This window comes from Eptesicus fuscus, chromosome 10, assembly GCF_027574615.1.
Source record: "Eptesicus fuscus isolate TK198812 chromosome 10, DD_ASM_mEF_20220401, whole genome shotgun sequence".
Classification (NCBI taxonomy): Eukaryota; Metazoa; Chordata; class Mammalia; order Chiroptera; family Vespertilionidae; genus Eptesicus; species Eptesicus fuscus.
In genome coordinates, this window is record NC_072482.1 from 83,462,917 (window position 1) to 83,486,987 (window position 24,071).

A 24,071-nucleotide genomic window follows, 5' to 3' on the forward strand; every position below is an offset into this window, starting at 1 on the left:
AAGTTCTTTGGTTAATCTCTGCCTGTACCGTCTACCCCCTTCCCTCTGAGATTCATCAGTCTATCCCATGCTTCCATGTCTCTGGATCTATTTTGTTCATCAGTTTATTTTGTTTATTAGATTCCACATAAGAGTGAGATCATGTGATACTTATTTTTCTCCGACTGGCTATTTCCCTTGAATCTCTCAAATACCTGAGACATTGCACCCTTCAGTGTATGCTCTCCCAAGAGTACCCATCCTATTTCACCACGTGAGAGTTATAAGAATTGCAGTTCTATGATATGCCTGTAGTCCACCCAGAACCAGTGATATGACCCTCCTTGCCAGCCAGCTGGTGACTTACTTAGCAGAAGTGAATATTGTCCTTGCCATTGAGGAGCTTATTATCTAGTTGAGAACAGTGAGGAGATATATGTACCTGAATCATTTCTTTACAAAACCGGTTTCAACATAAAATATTTGTGATATTCCAAAGAGTGAAAATCCCAGGAGCCTTATATTCTAGGAATGACCCAATAAGTTCTGTATCTTATAGAGCACCAATACTTGTTATAACTATATTTAATCACTATCTTACAACCTGGAAGAACAAAGGCAGGGACTACAAACTTTCAGGAGAAAATTGCCTACAGTGTCTCATAATTTACAAAAAGTGCGGGGGTAGGCTTTCATCCCACATAACTTCAGTCAGTCAGTTTTGTATGAGCTGCCAAGTTAGGCTGATTAATTACAGTGCATTGTATAATAATCATATTTTGGTCTAAAAGAATAATCTTGTTTTGTACGTTTACTTAGATCCTATTCTTGATCACAGGGCAGGAAAGAAGTGCATGGGAAGGGCTGACTTTAACCAATTGCTTTCACTATGTATCATGCCAATCTCTTTCATGTATGTTATCTTGCTTAATCCTCATAATAATGCCAGGTGGAAGGTGTTAATCCCAGTTTTTAGATGAGATGACAAAGAGTGAGGTCGATTAAGTAATTTATCTAAAATTGAAATCTGGATGTGGCAGATGCAAGCTGTAAGCCCGGGAATGCTTGATTCTAAACTTTGACCTAATCTAGCAATTGTCAAGAGGAAAGATCACTTTGCTTTCAACTATATCCTTTATAATTGTTCTCCAAACAACTCTCTATGAAGAAAACAGGTCATGAAGACATTTCTTTCCCAGCAGTTTGCTTGGGCAAAGAAGATGATCTCCTTCTTCCTTACATGGCCTCAAGATACAAATCAATGTCCCTTCACTCACCTTAAGAATGATTTGTGTTTTACAATTAGATTATAAGTCTCATTTGGAGAAGCCTCCAAGAGGAAAGAAAAGGGAGAGGACAGTTTTAATTTCAATGCTGATACATGAGCTGCCAGTAAACAATTCCAAAGCAGGAGCTAATAATAGAGAAAAAAGAAGTCCCAAAAGGAGAACCTTGGGCCACGTGAAAAATGTAGCCTGGAGTTAAACGCATAAGTTATGGGACTCAGAGATAATGAAGGAAACCTGGACTTCTGTGAGGATTGCAACCTATTTTAAGAAGTAGAGGAGAGGCTAGAGAAAACCCAAGCTGCAAAGAAAATAAACCACAACAATGGAATTTCCGGAGCTCTCCATGGTGCTGCTCAGGTCAGCCAAAGCCTCCTTTGATAGTTTCCACAGCGTTGAAGTCATGTTAGCTCTCCTTTGAGTTAAGGTCCTTTCCAGATCTAACTACTTATGAAACTATAAAACAGCCTCTTATTATTTATGAAGGTATGTTTTTACTCTCCTTACACTGACTAAATTATATCTCTAAGTTCAGCATGTAGCAGTATCCCACTACAATGCTGACCATCTACCCCAGGTTGAAAAAGCAGGCTTTAGACACTGGAATGTCTACCAGTTGTAGGAAGCCATTATTGTCCCAGTGGAGTGAAATGTGCTTTCCTTAGCCACCTTAGGAGAGACAATGGACTGACCAGAGGCGTCTCTTTGAGGTCTTCTTCTGAAACCAGGCAATAAAGGTTACTGAATCACTACCCATTTGCAAATAAACCTGGTTTTCTAATACTTATAGACTTAAGTTATGTCTTCCTACACTGATTTGCAAGAATACCTCCCCCCGTCTTGCTTTGTTCTATAAAAGAGAGCAAGATGGGTCACCAGCAGCTCTACTGCAGCCATCAGAGAAAATTTGGCCAGGGTCCTCGTTCTTTCCAAACTGAAACCAGCTCAGTTTGATCTGGAAATATGGCCTCCGTGTTGGCCAACAGTGTTTCTGTCAGTATGCAAAGGATATAGGCTTCATTAAGTTGGCCTAAGTGAACTTCCTTAAGTGGTTCATTACCACAGAAACAATGTTAGCTCTTTGTACACTGCAATTATGAGTGTTTTAATGTAAATGGAATAGTGATATAGTTATAGAAATATCCTTATAAAAGTTACTATTATATTCTCAGTGAATTCATCTTTAAAATTTGTTGCTTATTTTCCCCCAGGTATATAAAAGTATTCATGCTGAACTCTGGTAAAAAAAAAAAAAAAAAAGATCTATGAGTATATCCATTAGAATTTTGATTCTTGGAAATACATTTTTTCCATATTTCATTCCAGAAAAAATATCTCTGGAGATTTAGATTAAAGAACATAATAACAAAGAACTATTACCATATAGGAACATAAGAATTTCTTTCCTATAGTCTCATGCAAAAGTAAAATGATGACTCATGACTTCATTTCTATCTTCATTTCTATTATCCTGTTATCATAAAGTAGATAATGATTGGCTTTTAGGTGTTAAGGAGCTTCCAAGTCAATATGGTGGACTGAATAAGCACAATTTCCTCACCTTTCTCCACAAATGTGACAGTAAACAGTAAACCTATAATAAATTTACAACAGCATTGAAAACTGAATGAGGCAGAGTAACATTATGTCAGATATTTGATAAAATGTTGGGAGATGAAAAATACATGTGCTTTTGATTTCCACTTCCAACAAGATGACATAGTTTTAATTTCCCCTATTTTTCTTATTAAGTAGAACTTAAAAACCTGGGTATTATAGTATATAAAACAGATACAAGAAGACTATGAGAGATGAAGAGAAGAAGACAGACCAGGTAAGGACCTTTGGACCCAAAGAATAACGTGATGGTAAGTTGCCTGGATTTGATTTTGCCTCATATATCCCAGATTTAGAACTCAGGAAACGCAAATGAAAACTCCAATGAGCACAGACCTCAAAAAAAGCTTTTACAAAAGCTTGCTCTCCTGGACAAAGAATCAGAAAAGGTGCATACTAGCAACATACAAAAAATGTAGGCAATAACTACTGCACTCTGGCTAAATATCACAAGAAAAATAAAAATGTGACTTCAACACCTACCCACACCAGCAAAGAGCAAGAAGTGAGCTGAGAGCCCTAGCTGGTTTGCCTCAGTGGATAGAGCTTTGGTCTGACGACTGAAGAGTCCCGGGTTCGATTCCTGTCAAGGGCATATACCTCGGTTGCAGGCTCCTCTCCAGCCCTAGCCCTGGTCAGGGTGCATGCAGGAGGCAACCAATTGATGTCTCTCTCTCTCACATTGATGTTTCTCTCTGTGTGTCTTTCCCTCTCTCTTCCACTCTCTCTAAAAATCAATGGAAAAATATCCTTGGGTGAGAATTTTTTTAAAAAAAAGAAGTGAGCTGAGAGTACCACGCTCACCAGGCTGTAATGTGTGGTGTCAGAGAAGGCCGAGTTGACAGTCAGGCTTTTATCATGGTTATAGTGATGTTAACATTCTGGTTACAAGATTGTACAATGTTTTTGTACAATCATGGAGGAAAACATATATGAGATATCTGTGTTTCATTTCTTACAACTGTATATGAATGTACCATAATCTTAGAGTAAAAATGAAAAGTTTAATGAAAAGTACTTGTGGCCATACAACTTTATGATACACAGAGAATTAAGATCACAAATTACAAAGACCATGATGTTCTGCTGGAAACGAATGATATATCAAGATGCATTTACATTGTTGCTAAAAAGAATGAGAGAGAACTTGCAGTTATTCATCTTTTTTTTGTTCGTTAGTTAAGGACATGTCTAAACATAGCCAATAAAATGAAATGCAGAATAGCTCATATTATTCATCGGTTTTTCATTATGGATAATTATTTTCTATCCATTTATCGTTATCTCAATGACTCAAACCAAAAGATTGTTATTTGCTTCTTGCTGTTTGTTGCTTCAATTATCTGGATACTGGAAGCAAAATGATAACTAGTCTCTTTTTCAGTGGTTGAAAGTGCAGCGATATATCATGTTATTGCTAATTATTGATATTCTCTAATTGAGTATGTGTTAAATAACTCTAGAGCACTCATCTCTTTGTTTTCTCAAGGCTGACACCTACTTCTAATAACTAGACATTTTAAACACATTTAGCAGCTAATCAAAGAAAATAAACAGCAATTCTAATATAAGAAAAAATAGTGGCATATACATACATATGTATCTATATCAAACACACACACACATATATATGTACTAGTATAGCCTTTTATCAAAGGTCATATACCATCCTTAACCTGCTTGGTAAACTAAGTATTATAAATAGTTTTTTACATACCTATTGTCAGCTTTTAAAACAATTTCCAAATTGCCCTCGCTGGTTTGGCTCAGTGAATAGAGCATCAGCCTGCAGACCAAAGAGTCCCGGGTTCGATTCCAGTCAAGGACACATACCTCAGTTGCAGGTTCCTCCCCGGCCTGGGCCCTGGTCCAGGCTCCTGCAGGAGGCAACCAATAGATGTGTTTCTCTCACCCGATGTTTCTCTCTGTCTTTCCTTCTCTCTTCTACTCTCCCTAAAAATCAGTGGAAAAATATCCTCGGTTGAGGATTAACAAAAAGAAATTTTTAAAAGAGGACTTCCAAACTACCACATTCTCACATTATGAAATAAAGCAATACTCTAGTCTTCACTCATTTTGTTTTAGGTTAAGAAGCAACTGAAAGGAAGCACACTTCGCTCAGACAGCTATGCATGTGATGAACAAAATGTCACTTTTTTTACACACTGTCCTTGTCACTGTTTCTCAATACGGTTCTGCCTGTGCATACAAAATGTGGGACTGAAATGCTCCCACCTCCAGGCTGTCTGACTGACTACAGTTCCTGAGTCTGTGTGTTCCTTTTCAAAAAAGATAGGCATTGTTTCAACCCTCCCCCACCAGTGCACCATAATGCTGCCCTAAGTTTACCAGGTAGCTTGCATGCAAAAGCTTTCTACTATGTATTGTCCAGAGCATTGTTAAGTCTGCAAACTCCTGGCAGGTTAACGACCATTGCAAAGAACAACTGCTGCAGAGCACAGAGTCCTTCTGTTTTATTATGAATCCCTAATTTACTTAATATCTCACACTGTTCTTCTTTAATATTCTCCCTTAACCATCCTACACACACACACACACACACACACCACGAGTGCAATTTCAAAGCTGCCGGAGATTATGAGTAGGATTTGGAGGACTGAATAAGCTAATGCTAGAGAAGTTAATGAAGCTCCTCACCCGCTAGCCTTGGAGAATGATGTTCCAAGTCATTAGTCTGTTCTCTGTTTTTGGCAAGATCCCCTACGTAGGACTGAGCTTCCAAACAGTCAGAGCCCAGAATTTTAGCAGCAGCACTTTCTGCCTTCCACATGAATGACCAGAGCTCTCAGATCTAGCAGATTGGTGGCTGCTTGTAACACTGAACCCTTGAGTCAAAAGAAAGGACCCCATTAAGTACTGTGAATTAATTACATATTCTTTGTTCTCTCACAAGTCCTGGTTGTATGAAGGGCCCTTACAATATCTGGCACGGATTTAGGCACTTTGTGATGGCCCTACATCTGAGTCTCAATGTAGCAATTCAAATCTCTGTTTCAGCTGAACCCCTTGCCAAGAGACCCACATCTTGACGACATTATGTACCTTTCAGCTTATAGAGTTTGGAAATTCCTGGGAGACTGTGAAAGCAAAAGCATAAACAAGGCAGGACAGAGCTGAGGGGGAATAACAGTAAATATACACATATAGGGCTTGGATAATTTTTTTAAATTCACAAATAAGAGATCCTGGATTCATAAGAGATTTTGAGTTTTTCATTATTAAAGGGTTTTAAGCATGGTAATATTTAAGAAAAAAATAAAAATAGAGCAACTGTGACCAAAATATATTAAAAGCACATCAGTTCTCTGTAAATCCAAAAAGTCTAAGCTTTTCCAGATATTTCCAAACATTTCATGTTTTAATTGGCTTCCCAGGCAGATATATTAGTCTATGAGTTACATCCACTTAATCTTGTATTGATTTTCTAAGATGCTTCCTGTTGCTATAACTACCCTAATCAATTAACTTTTTGTAATTAGCGGGACAATTTTCTCTTTCTCTTTTCTTTTCAATGAAGCCTGAATATTTTATTCCAAAAAAAAATGAAGGGGGGGAAATGGTTCTGCCACTTAGTGTCAAAAAAATGTGCAAGGCCAGCTAGCATTGCTTTGTTTATCCCAATAAACAAATTTCACCTGTATTAACAAGTGAGACTTTGGCATGGGGGGAGGGGGAGTTACTCTAAACCAAGCATGTCAAACTCAAAGGCTAAGATGGGCCAAATAAACAAACCATGTGGCCCATGGGCCGTGAGTTTGACATGCTTGCTCTAAACTGAGCTTATCACCCAGCCGTGGTGGCTCAGTGGTTGAGCGTCGATCTATGAATCAGGAGGTCAGGGTTCAGTTTCCGGTCAGGGCATATGCCCAGGTTGCGGGCTTGATCCCCAGTGGGGTACGTGCAGGAAGAGGCAGCCAATCAAGAATTCTCTCTCATAGTTCTAGCTCTCTCTTCCTCTCCCTTTCTCTCTGAAATCAATAAAAATTATATATTAAAAATAAAAATAAACTGAGCTTATCTACTTTTTCTTAAACACAGCCCTGGAAACAATTGAAACAAGATTCAGGAAAGGCATTGGTCTTTGGAGTCAGCCAAGCTGGACTCAAGCCTTGATGTCAGTTGAGAAAATCTGAGTGTCAAACTCTCTGAAGTTTCATTTCCTGTCCTACAAAATGGAATCCATATACTTACCTCCAGGACAGTTTGGGGGATCTCAAACTAGATCTAACCCCTCCCTCTTTTTATACAAGCCCATTCTTCTACCCAAAAGATCTTCCTAAAGCAGAGGAGTGACCAAGTCACTCTCTTGTCCCAAATTTCCTCATGTCTGAGAACCCGGGCCAATCCACACAGCATGCCATCCTCTATCCATGGAGCCAAGGCTCAGCCTGCTTTTCCCACTCATTTCTGGCCATTCACCTCAATTCATGTGTTACTCTAACCAGATCAATACAGATTTATCGTGTACTTTCAACCCCTTGTAGCTGTTTGTTCCTTCAAAAGCACTTCCCAAAAGTTTCCCTGCCCAAAATGCTTTTCCTGTCCTACTCAACTTAGCAAACTCTAGCTCAACTCTCAAGGCCAAGGATATCTCCACACTCATCACCATTTCAACTATGCCCGGAGCTTCTCTGAAAAGAAACAAAGATTAATTTTCACTAGATGAAACCATTTCAATTTTACTTGGCTTCCAACATGAAAAATTATTTTACTTGGCATCTAACATGAACATATCTAGACGCTATTTAACCACACAGTGAAGTAATTTTTTAAAATGCAATCTGTGTATCTACAATCTGAGCATTAAAAGCAAAATATGAGATCATTCAGATTCCCAAAGGCAATTAACTTTAGGTCTTCACAGTCTAGGTAGTCACTGAATTGTGAGAAAACCAGCACATATGCAGAACAATATGGCACCTAAAAAAAATTAGCTCATGCACGCTGATTACTTTGCTCATCGATATCACCCGCTGGGTACAAGATGTATGATTTCTAATATAATACTTTAAATTTGTTATAAATGAATAGACAAAGATTCAAACAAGTTTAGGAATTTACCAAATATTTGATATGTGGCAGGGTTGTCATCCAAACCCAGGTCTGTCTGCCCCTAAAGCCCATTTTGTTTTCACCCTTCCACATTGTCTCTCTATTGACCTGGTACTGTGATCACAGGGGTATCTTCTAGCAATGGTCTACTAGTGTGTGTCCATATCCAAGGTATCAGGTGCTATCGCTAACTAAGTCACTCAAAGTACTCTTTCACTTCAGGCAAAGGGAATTTGTGTGTGCAGATAGAGAGGTTATGCAGTAACCTCAAGAAAAAGAGAGATGGGACCTCTTCAGAACACAGTTACATCCCATTAATAATGCACTTCATTCAAGTAAGTTTCCACTCTGGCACTGACATCTTCAGCTTTTCTTATTTTGAGTTCAATTCCCTAGAATATATTTTATGTGTGCCTAAGTAAAAATAACATGTTATAGTAGAATTATGACATAGAATAAACCATCACAGAGTTGCTAAAAATATTCTCACATCAAAAAAAGGAAAAATAAATAAAAATATTATCACCTCTCAATTTCCCTGACACGGGTATTGGAGGTTATTTATTGTTGTGGTGGTGTTGGTTGTCTTGATGATGGTATTAGTCATGTTTAGTGACCAAAAATTGTGTATATATCTTTAATTCAAATGTTTTATGGTCTTATGTCAGTCTCAAAAATAAGTTTATCCATGTTCTGCATGAAGTATATATCAATGGACAATAATACTTCTCACACGGTAAATGCAAAAGAAACAGAGACTTCATTAGAAAAGTCAGGAAATGTAACTTCTGTATAAAACTAAATATGAAATCATGCATGTTACAATGGAACATTTTTAGCACATCTTGTAATCCTGTTCAGAATTACCACTATAATTTTAGATACAGTACAGACAGAGACAGAGACGCATATAGACATAGATATAGAGCATTTAAAAAAATCAATCTGAACTGAAGAAAACGTTGAGTTGAAAGGTGAATAACATGTCAAATCGATTGACAGGAAGCATTCACTTATTGTAAGTGGCTTCCCAACCAACAACCAGAAAGCACGACCCCTGCTTCCTCGATCCCAGTCCTGGGAGAAGGAAAAGGAGACTGAAACATCTGTGGGGAACGGAGATGAGGCAGCCAGCACAGGCCCTGCGGGGCGGGGCCGCTTCCCTCTCCAGCACAAGCACAGAGGTGCCATCTGACTACAGCTCCTGTCATGCTGCCCCTGGCACTTACAGAAGTTCCGATAGTGGCCATGGCCAATAGGGAAGCTCCCAAACAGTCTGAATTTTCCATTTTTCTTCCGCAAGGACTTCGCGCCTTACTACTAAATGGCTCCATACAGTGTGTAAGTTGGCAAATAGCAAAGCACGGAGTCTATCTTAGAAGTGGTTTTTTTTTAAGTTTCATGGGAATGATATGAGTTCCCCAGTCCCTCATGCAGCGGAAGGCCTACTCTACTGCTAGTGCAGAGAGAAGACGCAGGTTAAACAGTGATAACAAGTCTAAAGAGCTAGGTTGCCATCCTGTGTTAAGCAACACGGTTGGTGGTAACCAATTTTCTTTACAAGATAAAAACCACTGTATACTCTGCAGGCAACAGGGCACATTCCACATGTGCATTTGGGCACATTCTACACATTTCCGAATAGGCATTATCCTGTGCCCTCTCCCAACCTTATTAATTGTCTCTATGGAGTTTTAAAAAAGAAAAGTACTGTTCAAGGTAAGACAGGGTGACTCACCAAAAGCAAGTCAGGAAACGTGTACCAGAAAAAGCCTATGCAGAGAAAAGGGACCAGGGTGTCTTATTCACTCCCGAGGCAAAACTCAAACTGTGAATTCAAACAGGTTAAGCTGTTCTGCTGCCTGGAGAAGTGGCTCGTTTTTAGGTTGTAATCAGCCATCAGCTAATTATCACATACCACTAAATAATAATTGCTTTTCCATTTTATAATTCCCAATCAGTTAAATGTCATTTACTGGAAGATGCACCATTCCTATGTAAATTCTAAGCGATAGCCCTTGCACACACAAAAAAGAACAAAACCCCCAATTAAGTCTAGAAAAGTAACTCAAAACAGTGGTTCCATAGCTTAAAGATCAAAAATATGTTGATTGGCTTTCCAACCGTTTTTAGGCAACATGCCATCATATTCCAAATTCACCAGGTTAAAGGAAATAAGGAAGCAAACCTTTAACTAATAAACTAATACACACAGAAAAGAAAAAAAAAAACAAAAACAAACCTAAAGAGTTAATAATTAAAATTCAAAAGATGTTGCTTGTTCTGATTATCAAGATAAAAATCTCACGTTATCATATTTATGTTTAGGCATAATGAGGGCTTATGCCAAGTATTACAAATTCTCATCTATGAAAAGGCCCACATCCTTTTTCTTCTAAAATCCTTTGTCCAGTTAGTGTTTTAATGTCTGCGCTTGAAAACTATACAAAAATTTTTTTTTTATTCCTTAAGTAAGACATTTTGCTATTCTAACAGATTAGATAAGTCAAACATGGGAGACCAAGAAAGTGGATAATTTGTCAACTTTTACCTGAAGGCCTTCAATAGCCAATCGCAGCATGCTGGGGGTAAGTTTAGAGGCTTGCTTGAAGGTGAAGTTACTCCAGTCTATGATCAAAACAAATCCATTTACTTGGAGCTCAGGATCTTCAATCATGGCTTCTAAAGACAGCAAGATGGCACGTAAAATGTCCACCAGTGTGTACCTATAAGCAACAGAAAAGTCCTCATTACATCTGATAACCACTGTGGGAAGATTTTAGCACACTAAAAACTACTCTGAAAATACCTAAGAAATCTTAAGGAGATGATTTTGTTCAAAAGTATTATTTTAAGAGCAACTTGTTTTGTGGCACTCAGGCGACATGTTCGAATTTAGCATGCATTCTGCCAAAACAAACTATCATGCTTTGGGATATACTATGGTTCTCTTCGTATTTCACAGCCATTTACTTTACCTCAAGGCCTTCCTATCATTTTCTAAAATTTCATTTTAACTACTCTGAGAATTAGGCATGGTACCTTTTTAAATAGCTCAGGAATGCTCTCAGTAATACTGACATCTCATATGTGCATATTTGAAAATTTTCTGAATAAGATTTGAGGAGTCTCAACAATAAACAAGAATAGTACTAGTATTTGAACAACTATGGGTAAAACTGTCAGCATATTTTAATTTCTTGTATTGAGTTTTCATAAAAATAAAAGAAAAGAAGGAAGAAGAGGTATGTAGACAGAAAGAAAGGAACATCAATGAGTACAAAGGGGGAAATTTAACTGTCTATGCTAATGCAGGCCTTCCGAATTCAGGGGTTGGGTCTCTAACTTTTTCTGACTTGCACCTTAGTACTGTGTCTGGCACATTGTAAAAATCCAATAAATGCTCTTTACATTCCTGTAAAATGGACAAGATTAGAGAGTAAAAACAGTACAGGTGGTGGACTGTGGACTGATGAAGGCGGTGGAGGTAAGGATGGAGATTAGAAGCCAAATCTGAGAAGTATTTCAGAAGTAAACTTGTAAAAATTTGACACTTAATTAAATATGGAGACTAATATGATGGAAAAGTAAAGGAGGACACACAGATTCTAGCTTCAGAGCCTGAATAAACAATATAATGCAAAAAGAAGATGCAGTTGGGGATGGCTGAAAATGAAGAGTCTGGAATAGAACCTATAGTACATTCATCTAATAGCAATTAAATACCTGAAGAAGTAGATTCTAAACTCAGGAGCTCAAGGTTGAAAATCCCAGAATCAAAAACGTACAGATCCCTAAACTCAAGAAAGTGAAGAAGGTAATGCAACCAGAGCTGAGAGAAAAATGAGATAATTATTCTAAAAAAAAAAAAAAAGAATTCTAGCACTTTAAGAGGAAGCAACAAAATTATGGAATGTGTTAATCATTTCCATTTTTGAGCACCCTGCATCTCGAGTTTTTTGTGTGTGATTTTTTTCTCCTCAGACATTCAGGTGTTCAATAAAAGTTACAGAAAGAAATCTTGACCTCAGAAGGAGGTGGGATGGATTAGAAGTGAAATCATGGGTATTTAGTGGAAGTGATAAGCTGACTTCCACTAAATGTTCACTCACAGTATGAGACAATGAGTACATATGAGGAAATAGTTCTATTTTTACTTCTAACAACATTTGGAGGAGAATGGAGAAAGCATAGTATTGCAGAAAGAAAGGAATCATTGACAACAAAAGTTCAGATGACTTCTTTCTCTGGGCCTCATTCTTCATCTGAAAAATTAGTGCAGTAGTATGGAATAGGATCTCTCTTGGATCCCAGCTTTAAGCAAGCATAGAGCATGGTGTCAGAAGATTTCAAGATGAATTGCTTCCCTGTCCCTCATTAGCTGTGTGAGCCTGGACATACTTGGCAGGGTATAATCAGAACTAAAGAATATTTGTTTTAATCTTTTACTTTAAAATTTAATGATGATCTTTAGATAGCTTATTACTATTGTAAAAGGCAAGGATCAACGGGTTCTTTTTAAATCTCTGGATGGTATATAGGCTATTTATAGTCCTAAGGATATGGTATCCTAAAATACTTTCTAAATATATAAGATAATAAAATTTTTGTAGAGCTCTATTACTTATTCATCTTTGAAACTGTGAAATATGGCCCTAGTTAGTTTGTCTCAGTGGATAAAGCATCAGCCTGTGGACTGAGGGTCCTGGGTTCAATTCCCATCAAGGGCACATGCCCGGAGTTGCAGGCTCAATCCCCAGTGGGGGGTCATGCAGGAGGCAGCCAATCAATGATTCTCTCTCAACATTGATGTTTCTCTCTCTCTCTCCCTCTCCCTTCCTCTCTGAAATCAATATATATATATATTGTATGTATATTTTTTAAACTGTGAAACATGTATGGCTGAATACCTTATCTGTCACTTCATGGTTGGCCTATGTCCTTTTTAAATATAATGACCTAACACAATGTTATGACCAAAAGCCTATGGGAAGTTGGAGCAAGAAAGCTATATTTCTGGCTAAAATGTAGACCCTCCTTTAAGCAATATTCATTTTAATTCCTGAAGTTTATAATATCACAGTAATAAAAATAAGAAATTAGAAAAGTTCAACTTAGAACTTTTCTCTCATTATGATCATTCTTGTGTCACCTATAAAAATACCGAAGAGCATTAATACCAAAGTAGCATTAAGTAAAATTTGAATCGAAAGTAAGTTTTGGAAGGATGATGCATTGTACATAGAAAGAATAAATCATGACACCAGGAAGGGCTGAAAATAAGAGGCAATTTGTTTTAAGTAACCCACTTTAAATACGGTTCTATAAAACTGTGTCTAAGTCAAGAAAAATTTATATGCATATTATGATTCCAACAGAACTAAAATAAGACAGATCTCAGGATCAGCAATGGAATAAAAGCAGGTTTGCAAAGTTTTCAAGAGTAAATCTCACCAAGTCTTAAAACTTTAGATCTTGCTCCAAAAAAAATAAAAGAATTAAATTATATTTATATAAATAATATTAATGTATAAGTTTAAAAAAATAATCGTAAAAAACATCCTAGCTGACTGCATTCAAAGGGCAGGTCAAAACCCCTCTTGACATTCCAGTCCTCTGTTTTCAAACATGTCACATCACTGCCATTAGCAGCTCAGCAGGCTATTCCTAAGCAGAGCATTATTAAAAGAGATCTTGCTAAAGTCTGTAAAATAACTTCCAAAGAAATGGAGCATTTTATGTATTTTATCTCTTCAGGAATCCCACCATAATTCTACTCTTTGAAATTATTTTGTACTGTTACAATTTATAAAGTGTCAGTGCAGTACGTAGTCCACATGTTCCTACGTGGGGTTGACACCCCAAATTGTAGCAGCTCCACCATGGCTATTCTTCCCTTGCAGGCTGGGAAAAGGGCATAGATAACAGACTAGCACATCTACACAGCTCTTGACTCCTGACTGTGCTTCCTAAAGCAGCATTAAGGAAAGCCTGAATCTGAAATCAACTCCGAGAGGAAGATGAGTAGCATGGAGTGAGAAGAAATAATGCCGCCAGTTAGGGGATGTTACAAGTGGGACACCAGTCTAGGCGGACCATGCTCTTGAAATAGATCAAAGTTGCTATAATACATAAACATTAGATGGAGACTTTGCCTATTTACTACCAGTGCAATCAAGAACAGGGGGGGCGCCCTAACCGGTTTGGTTCAGTGGATAGAGCCTCGGCCTGAGGGGTCCCAGGTTCGATTCCGGTCAGGGGCATGTTCCTTGGTTGTGGGAACATCCCCAGTGGGAGGTGTGTAGGAGGCAGCTGATTGACGTTTCTCTCTCATCGATGTTTCTCTCTATCCTTCTCCCTTCCTCTCTGTAATAAATCAATAAAATATTTTTTTTTAAAAAAAGGGCGCAGGGGGGCTTCTTCTCCTGCCTCCAGCCATGAAAGGCTTTGGGTGCCCACTTGTCCCGTGCTTCTCTCCTGGGCTTCACAGCACCTCATCCTCTACCACAGTTTACAATCAGTGCAAAGGGCAACCTAAATCACAAACAGGTCATTTCCTTCCTCCTTCCCAGCCCTTTCTTTCAGCCTGACAGAAGAAACTGGCATCTTGGCATCACAACAGCAAGCAATTTCCCTTTGTTACTAAATCAATCAGCCATTATTAAATTCTTCATTAAGGCTGCCCCCGCCCATCAGTGTTCATTAAGCCAGATCTGAAGCACTTCCTGTTAGAAAGGTGCTAGGGGAGAGACAAAGGAGAAGAATTACCTTTATTAATGCCTCGAGGTGTCATTAGTGCTACAGTTGAGCCCATCTGCATGTTTTATATTACTGAGGGGAAATAATAATAATACCTCTATCCACGTAATAGTTTCAGATTTCCAAAGGAATTTCAAATGCATTATCTTAATCTCAAAATGAGCCCAAAGTCTCAGGACTGGCTTTGATCCTATTATTTTGGAGATGAGGACACAGAAGAGGTCTCAGCAAAATATAGAGATGAAAACACAAGTCTCAGAGAATGGAAATAGTCGGCCCAGAATCCCCGTGGGAGTAAAACAGCAGCCCAGATGTGAAGCCAGCTCTTTCTGACACCACAGTTCTCTCCACTCCCTGTGCTGTCTCATACCTAGAACAGAGTGTGATGAGTAGCTGTTCTGCTTTTTCATGTCTCAGTGGCATAATGTGTCAGAAGATGGATCAGAAAGTCAATCCCAACATGGTGCCATGCCAGGTACCAGGACATGTTCCAGCCTGGCCCCAACAGGGGGCTTTGGTGGAGGAAGGGCAACCAGACATTCAAAAGAACTGGGATGGGAAGAGGCTAAGTCTACACACCCTGGAGAAAATATGAACTCTGAAGTATTCATGTGTCTGGTTTGTGTCACTAAGCACAGAAGATTATCTGTGTGGGCCTTGCTGCTCTGGGAATGTAGGTGAGTGAGAACAAGAGGTTTTGTTGGAAATAAAACATCTAGAGAAAAAATACCTTTCCTTGAAAAAAGGTTTAAAAAGTGTACACCGCTGCCACCAAAATAAAATAAAACAGAATTGTGCTGGAAATATGCAAACACATCAGAAAGGCAGCTCTCCTTGTCAGGGCAGCATACTCCAAGCCAGTGCCTGCTTAGTGCCGTCTTTCCCTCAGAATAGTCATTGTAGCAACTTAACTTTCTGTGTCTAATCATCAGTATTAGCATAGTTAATCAAGACTTTCTAAACCATAGATCCGTGGTCGGCAAACTGCGGCTCGTGAGTCACATGTGGCTCTTTGGCCCCTTGAGTGTGGCTCTTCCACAAAATACCACAGCCTGGGCGAGTCTATTTTGAAGAAGTGGCGTTAGAAGAAGTTCAAGTTTAAAAAATTTGGCTCTCAAAAGCAATTTCAATCGTTGTACTGTTGGTATTTGGCTCTGTTGACTAATGAGTTTGCCGACCACTGCCACAGATTATTCTTAAATGATCATAGATTGCCTTTTTTGATATAATTGTATCAAATTCTGTGTGTTTATCTAGATTTATGTGGCTGTCTTTATATGCAAAAAAAGTTTGACCAATTCACTGGTTATGGGTGAAATACTTCACTGCTCTGTGCCTGTTTCCTCATTTACAAAATGTAAATATTAACAGGACCTACCTTGTATGATTCTATTAAATATTTTATAAGTAAATGTTTAAGTGCTTAAAAGAGTGCCTGATACATGCTATAAAAGTGATATAAAATGAACAAATAAGTTAATTAATTAATTAAAATGAAATACTAAAAGGTTGAATTTAGTTAACCAAGAAGGCACTCAGTAGCTCACAGCTGCCCCTCTGCCCTGAACTTCTCCACTGGCAAAGAGTACCCTCATTAAGCACTTATAACTCTCTTGTGGTTATTTAGCTTGTCATGTGTTTTCTTCCCACAGATGTTGTATGTCCCTTGTTAGTACAAATAATGTGTTATGTGTGTTTATTTGCCTCCCGCAACTGCTAAATTTTTATGTATGTAACAAACATTAGACTAAAGTATTATTTTTTAAAAATTGACTTGAGTACTATTCACTCAGTTTTGATGTTATAAGGACCCAACATCCTTCCCTCATGTCAGTCATGTCACTTACTATGTTAATGAAATACACACATGTCCTCAGTGATGTAAAAGCGCTCAAACTTTTTCCCAGAATGTAGGAAATGTATTAATTTACAAAAGATAACTTATTAATTTACTAACTTGGCTCATGTTTTGAAATAACTTTAAACATTTCTTTTGAGGCACACTTTCAATGCACTATAGTAAGCTCAAATCCTTTTCTTCTCTCCACCTTTTTTAAAGTTGCGTATTTGAAACATGCCTGGCTCAGTCCAGACCCAATCAACTTCCTACTGAAGTTAGCCCTCGGTCTTTGCTGTTATTTCAGTATTGTTTTACTAATTACTTTGTAATTGCTCTAGTTTTTGGAGACTGTCCTATTTTTTTTTTTTATTTTTTTTTTTTTTGAGATTTGTTCCAATATTCTACTAACATTTTTCAGGACAATCTTTCTCTTTCCCATTTTCCATGCTATGGACCAAAGGCATAGTTTAGAATAAGCTGCCATTTCCAGAGCTTTGTTAAAAGAGCATCCTTGTAAGAAAGCGATGCGGAAACTCTGCTGGAGCAGAAACCCCACAGAATCCACACCTGCCACTTCTAGCTTTGACCTAATCTCAAAGTCCACCCAGAATAGAGTGCAGCAGGGCTTCCAGGATTTTGAAGGTAAAAATTCCTGACCCTGCCCATGATATATGATACCGTGAAGCCAAAGTAGAGAAATATTTTAATATTTTAACCAATTGAGCCAAGGTCTTGAAAAATCAAGCCAAAAAATTATCTGTGTAGTCCATGGTTACTTTTTAAATTTTAATCCATCGTCATCATAAATCTTTCAATTTGGAGATTAGTCACGTTATTTTAATAAATGGAAGCATAATCATAATTCAATCTGAAGCTGTAAATAGCTAGCCATTTGTATATTTTCTTTTTTTATGAAAAGCCACACAAACTAAACAAACTGACAATAACACAGTGTTTAGGCAAACTCCAAGATAAGTTTCAGGATCATAGCTCCTACCCCTTCCAGAGCTTCAATACTCTAAGCGATGATCAATATCCATTATGACAAGCCAAACAGAGTGCAAGACGGTCAGTGCTTTCTGAATTGCCACTATGTTAAGAATTATTTTCGTTTAACTGTATTTAATGGTTTTCTTGTCATTATTAACCAGATTCCAGATTAAATTATTGTTTGCTGCACTAAAGTATAGAGAACTACTTTATCAGTAATGAGGTAAAGTACAACTTGAAGGCTAAAAATTACAGTTCAACTATCAGAATATGTGCCATCATTATATTTCAGGTGACACAATTTACTCATGAATATTCCCAGTAAGTATATATGACTACTCAGATACCTGCTCTCATGTCCTAGGGCAGTGGTTGGCAAACTGCGGCTCGCGAGCCACATGTGGCTCTTTGGCCCCTTGAGTGTGGCTCTTCCACAAAATACAACAGCCTGGGCGAGTCTATTTTGAAGAAGTGGCATTAGAAGAAGTTTAAGTTTAAAGAATTTGGCTCTCAAAAGAAATTTCAATCGTTGTACTGTTGATATTTGGCTCTGTTGACTAATGAGTTTGCTGACCACTGTCCTAGGGTGTAGATCATGATCTAGTTTTATTCCAAACTTCGTTTTCTAGCTTCCTTTGCAATCTCTTCTAACTTCATGGTACATCATCCTCACATTCTGTTGTTGAAATCAGGTGGAAATTTGAAGGATCTGTTGAGCCCTAAGCAGGGCACTATCACTCATGAAGGACATATAGAATGTAATGTATGGAGGGCTACTGAATCCTAGCGATGCAGTGAAATAATCCAATTGTTTTTAAATGTGTAGAATTTACTCTCTCTTTCAGAAATTATGTTAGATGGTCTGAAAGAAAGGATATTACATTTTATGAATATTTTCCAAGGACATCCTGCTCAATAAATGTAATAAGTCATCTAAGCCTGTTCTGTTCTTTTTCAAAAGAACCACAAATCAAACTGAAAGTCACTTTGACATTTCAGTATTTCATTTTTTTAAGATTTATTAGAAGGTGGGTACACTGTAAATATTATTTTACCTTAGTCTTCCTGAAAATTTCATGTCTCTTGTAAAGGCTTTGGAAATGCTCCAAATCAATGCTCTGAAACTGACCTGCATTATATTGCAGTAGAAAGAGACACTGTTTTATTTATAGTCATCATCTCACACACATTTACTATTTCCAGTCTCCTGAGAAGCACAGAAAACTGTCCTACAAATTTAATATAGGAGAAAGTATGTATTAGGTAACTTTCCACTTAGAATTATTTTTTAAATGTATAACCAGATTCAACTAAACAAATATTTATTGAGCATTAACTCTAGTTCAGGTGCTCTTATAAAAATAATAACAAGGCTTAGTCTTTTTTATATACAGATTGATTATTTCAGAGGTCTTTACAAAGCTCTTTGAAACTTATTTTAAAAACCTATTTCCCTTTGGGAAGCTGAAAATAACCTGTTTTCCAAATAAAGCAGGGGGGGGGGGAGGAATTGTTTCTAACTGACTTCTGGAATTTCCCTCTGTAATTATAGATATTCCCACCTATTGTTCCTTTAAATCCATGCTACTCTCTGTGTAAGATGTTGAAAGCAGGTAAATCACTGATCAACTCAAGGAAGGCGGTCCGAGTTGTGTTCAGATGAGCAGTCAGTCTTCTCAGGAGACCCAAGTTGTTTGGGCTGCAGGATCAGAGCAGAAAGGTGAGAACACCAGACTCACCGAATGGGGTCTGCGGGGGGGAGGGGGGAGGGGGTTGGATGAGAGGATTTGGCACATGGCTATCCACCTAACACAGGAACAGTGAGGTAAATATTTAAGGAAGGTGGTAGAAATTTCCATAGGAGCCAAGTCAGGTACGACTTGAGGCTGCAGCATGGAAGAAGAAAGGGGGGTCAGGCCAAAGGTAGGAGAAGGGCTGATGTTGTGCTGGTACTGCCAGAAAGGCAGCTGTCCGCAGGTTTCTGGGCAGTTGTTATGCACACGTACCAATGATAGTGGTTTTCAGAGGATGCCAAGAGAATGGACCTGTTTATCCGCTAGTCCTTGTTATTGGGTGTATGTAGGTTTGGGAAGGAGGGCAGGCAGGGAGAGGGGAGGAATAACTTTTTTTTAGAATGTAGGAGGAAGAAACTCAACTGAATTTTAGTGAAGCTCTAAATAATTTGTATACCTTTTGACTTTGATGTACTATAACTTCATGATTATGTCTACTCATGTACATCCATAGAAACAGAATTCACAATTATTAGTCTAGAAACTGATAGGGTATTTTTATAGGACATCACTTCTCATTTTTTATTTCACATGTACAAATTTTTTAATATTTAAAGTGTTTATGTAGATTTAATAAAAAAAATAGTTCTATATACCAATTAACAAATCTTCTCCCATTGTCGATTTCCAGGGAGATAGATTTTGATTGCTAATAACCTATCCTTTATAGAAAAGTATGAAATAGACAACAAAAACATAGTCTCTTTAGTAATCTGGAATAATCAACTTCCCATATACATGAGAACTGTTCATCTTAATTAGGTTTATAAATCAGAGTGAATATTAGTTCACTTATAGATATAAATTAAAATGGATCTAATGTAAATGCACGTCTCATGCTAAGTGAAATCAGCCAGTCAGAGAAAGACAGATACCATATGACCTCATTTATCTGTAGAATCTAATGAACAAATAACTTAATAAACAAAATAGAAACAGAAGGATAGATACATAGAACAGACCAACAGCTCTCAGAGGGAAGGGGGATTGGGAGGCTGGGTGAAAAAAGGTGGAAGTGGGCAAAGGAGAGGATAAATGGGATGGAAAGAGACTTTACTTTGGTCAGTGGGTGCATAATGCAGGATGCAGATGTTTTATTGAGTTGTACACCGGAAACCTTTATAGTTTTATTTACCAATGTAACCCCAATAAAGTCAATAAAAAATAACAATATACGTTGAATAATAATAAATAAATAATGTATGTCACCTTAAATGTGAACTGCCTAATATCTTTCAGACTTTAAAACATATTTAAATATAAAATTTCCACAACTCCCATTTAACTGTAGCTTAATAAACAAAGTTCTAATCTAACTGACAAATGGAATAGTAGGTTCTTTCTTAAAGTTTTCCATTTTGATATACACTGAGTGGCCAGATTACTATGATCTCTGAATGCATAATAATCTGGCCACTCAGTGTACTTATGTATAAGGGAAAGCTTGCAAATCTTGATATGTCAAGGGACCAGGAGATAGTGGCCCCCAGCCTCTGGCTAGTAAGTCCTCTGCTTCTTTCTAACTACCCACAATGCAGTTATTATACATGGAAAAACCTTATTTTAAAATCCCAACTCTGTGGTCAGTCTACACTGAGTGGCCAGATTATTATGCGTTCAGAGATCATAATAATCTGGCCACTCAGTGTACACAACCACTGGTTTGCATGACCCTACAATGTACTTATCAGATTTTTTTTTAATGTTAAAGAAAAATCGTGGTCAAAGAATGGCATTTCATGGTCCTTTACACTTTGCTACCAATACAAAGTAAAATATGATCTCTATAACTACCCAAAGTAAGTAACAGGACTCCATCCCCCTCAATGGCTAACTCTATTAGTTTCTTAGTTTTATGGTTTTAAGATTTCTCGGGTAGTAGTTTGACTTTATATTTGTCTAAAAAATGATTGGAGTAGTTCTCAACCTAGAATTACAGAGAAAAGGTAACCAACTAAAGGGTAAAAACCTGTTAAAAGTGTTCATTTACATTCTAAGATCCCAAGACTCTGAAAGGTCTATCTAGAAATCTACAAGATTTCCCAGTCACTGAAAAAGTCTTTGACAATTGAACCAGAGATGGTTTAAACTAACTTGATGCATCAAAAGTCCCCATTCACAGAACTAAAAAAACACACCAGTATTTTAACAACCAGCTTCTTATGATTCATGGTTCTGATAACATGTTTAAGTTCCATGAAATACATTTAACTTTGAACTTAATTGAAACTACCTTACACAGGAGTGTTTATCATTTCTTCTCTCTGTTAGCCTGAGGAAATAGTTCTGATTGAGGAAGTAGAGGAGTCACTCTCTCCCTTTTTCTATCATCTGTAGATACAATAAAAATATTTCTCCTCCATTAAAAAGCAAGAGAGCTCAAAAAGTCTACCAACTGACATATCTAAACATTTTCCACTTCCTTCCAAGAGATGAAAAATCACATCGGACAGGAAACATCTTCTTTAGATTAGTGACAGGTGTGGAGCGCACAACAGCCAGCCTTGATTTCAGCATCGGTAGGCATGCTCAGTGCCAGAGGATAGAACTCTGCCTTTTCACTGAAGTGACACACATCACATTAGTCCTTCATCTACACATCACCAAGCGGAAAAGTTCCCAAGCAATAAAACTACTTGATCTCGGTTGAATGCCGGCTGCCCTCAAAAGATAATGTACTAGAGACAGAGAAGATGATGATCATGATGATGATGAAGAAGATGATGGTGATCATGAAAATGATGATGAGGAGTCTAGTTGAAGAATTTATTTAGAAGGAAGGAGAAAAAGCTGTCTCTGTCCTCACACTAATTTCTCCAGAGAACAGTGAACTTACTTAGGAGGTGGGAAAAAAAATTAGCACATTTATTTAGAAGTTACATTATTTTGACTGCAGCACCATAATTAGGGTGAGGAAGCACTTCAAGCTGCAGTAGAAGCTGGGTGCTGGAGAAGTAAGAGTTACAAAGGTTTCACACAAGCCCCTCCCACACCCCCAGGGTGCCCACCAAAAACTCATTTGTTTAGTTCCATTTTCTCTTTTTTTTCCCCCAACCAAATAAACAAAAGCATGAAAGCTGTAAAGCTATGGCTACTCAGGGTAAATTCTGGAAAATGGGAGAATAAGAGAGTCCCTCATAGGAGTTGGGATTTAGGATTTACCTGCTCTGATCCCAGTTGGCAGCAAAAAGGACTAGAATCTTCCTGCCGTAGTGGTCCAGGTTGGCCAGGCCCCCCGGGAAGCCATCCTTCAGCGCCTGCTTGATGCCAGGGTCAGTGGCCTTGAAGCTTTTGAACATGTCCAGGTTCTGCTGCCGGTACTCAAAGTACTGGGCCAGGAGGCGGAAGGCCTCGAAGTGGTGAAACTTCCTGGCCCGCAAGAAGCGTAGGATGAAGGCGTCGTCTGTGCGCAGAAAGCCGATGTCCGGCCTGGTGATGACCATGTCCCTCACCTCCTGGATGTCCTGGTGCAGAGTGTCTGGGTTCTCGTTGAGCTCCAGGCGAGCTTTCTCCAGGGTCTCCGGGGACAGCCCGGCTTGTAAGTGAGTCATTGTGTTTGGCTGGTCCCGAGCCTCCCCTGCCTCTGGCGGACTGTCCCACAGCACACCTGGCCCCCCCGGCCTCCAGCACGCTCTGGCCTCCAGACCTCGAGGCCGCCTGCTCCCTCTTCTTCACAGGAAATGATTGGTCTTGGTGTCCAATCAAGTACCCTCTTGCTCCCGCCTTCCCACAGCTTTCCGATGAAGGGTATAAACTTCTTTCCCCCACTCGCTTATAAAAGCGCCTCCGCTTGGGCTCCCTCTTCCCTTTCCTGTGAAGAGATGTGGACCTCACGCCTCCTCTTGTCCTTTCACCGAAGAAAACAGCCCTAATCACACCAGCACGGGTGGCGCTGATCTTGGTGCTGTCCTCTGCTCTCCCAAGATGTGACAAAAACAAGCCCCACGCGCATCCCAGCCTCAGCCCTCGGATGCTCCTGCGGTCCCTGCCGGAGGATGCTCCTGCCAGGGATAACGATGGGGATCCTGATGAATAATGAGCTGGCTCTTCGGGGCTGAGCTCCGGGCGGGGAAGAGCGTCTTTAAACCAGAAAGAAAAAAGAGAGAAAGAGAGAGGGGGAAATGGGGTTTATTTCCCTTTCTGCTTTTCAACGAATCTATTTTTTTAAAAAAAGATGTGTTGGTGGGATTTTATTTTAAATGATTACGATCCCAATAGGTGGAGACTCTGCAGATAGCTCACCTTCCCTCCGCCCCTCTCAGATACACCCGTGATCTCATCAGGCACCAGAAGCGTTTCTGGTGGCGCTGGCCCCAGCGGGGCTCTCCCCAACCCCAACCCCCAACTTCTGCCTCTTTCTCCGGCCCTTGATTTCCACGGACTTGCCGCGGGGGGCCTGGGGGGATCTCTCCGGGGACGCACACTGCCAAGGCTGGGTGGGGTGAGAGGGTGGAGAAGAGGAGTGGAGAATAACAGCAAAATGCCTCTACCTTTTCTATAAAACCCCCGGAGCAAGAGAGAAGAGAGAGCAGACGAGGCTCCTACCAGCAAACCCGGAGGCAGGCGGGGACGCTAGGCAATGCGGCACTCCCTGGCATCCAGCAGCCGCGGCTCCAGCGGCGGCGGCGGCGGCGGCCAAAGCAGCATCAACTCCTCGGGGTGGGATGGATCCAGCAGAGAAGAGGGGCGGGAGCGGGGAGCCGGGCCGAAGACGCACAGGGGAGCAGCCGCGGA

At 39.1% G+C, this 24,071-nt stretch overlaps 1 protein-coding gene and 1 pseudogene across 1 annotated transcript in view; one reads left to right on the forward strand and one right to left on the reverse strand.

Annotated features, from left to right (window-relative positions):
- CLVS2 (clavesin 2) overlaps positions 1–22,888 on the reverse strand; it is a 60,975-nt gene extending 38,087 nt beyond the window's left edge. Inside the window, exons 1-2 of the mRNA XM_008138708.3 lie at positions 22,500–22,888; positions 10,507–10,681 (exon numbers count right to left, since the gene is read on the reverse strand). Of these exons, the coding sequence (XP_008136930.1) occupies positions 10,507–10,681; positions 22,500–22,888 (564 nt within the window). The remainder of the gene's footprint in view (positions 1–10,506; positions 10,682–22,499) is intronic.
- LOC103283900 (40S ribosomal protein S29-like) lies at positions 2,133–5,932 on the forward strand (annotated as a pseudogene).
- Positions 22,889–24,071: the final 1,183 nt, after the last annotated feature.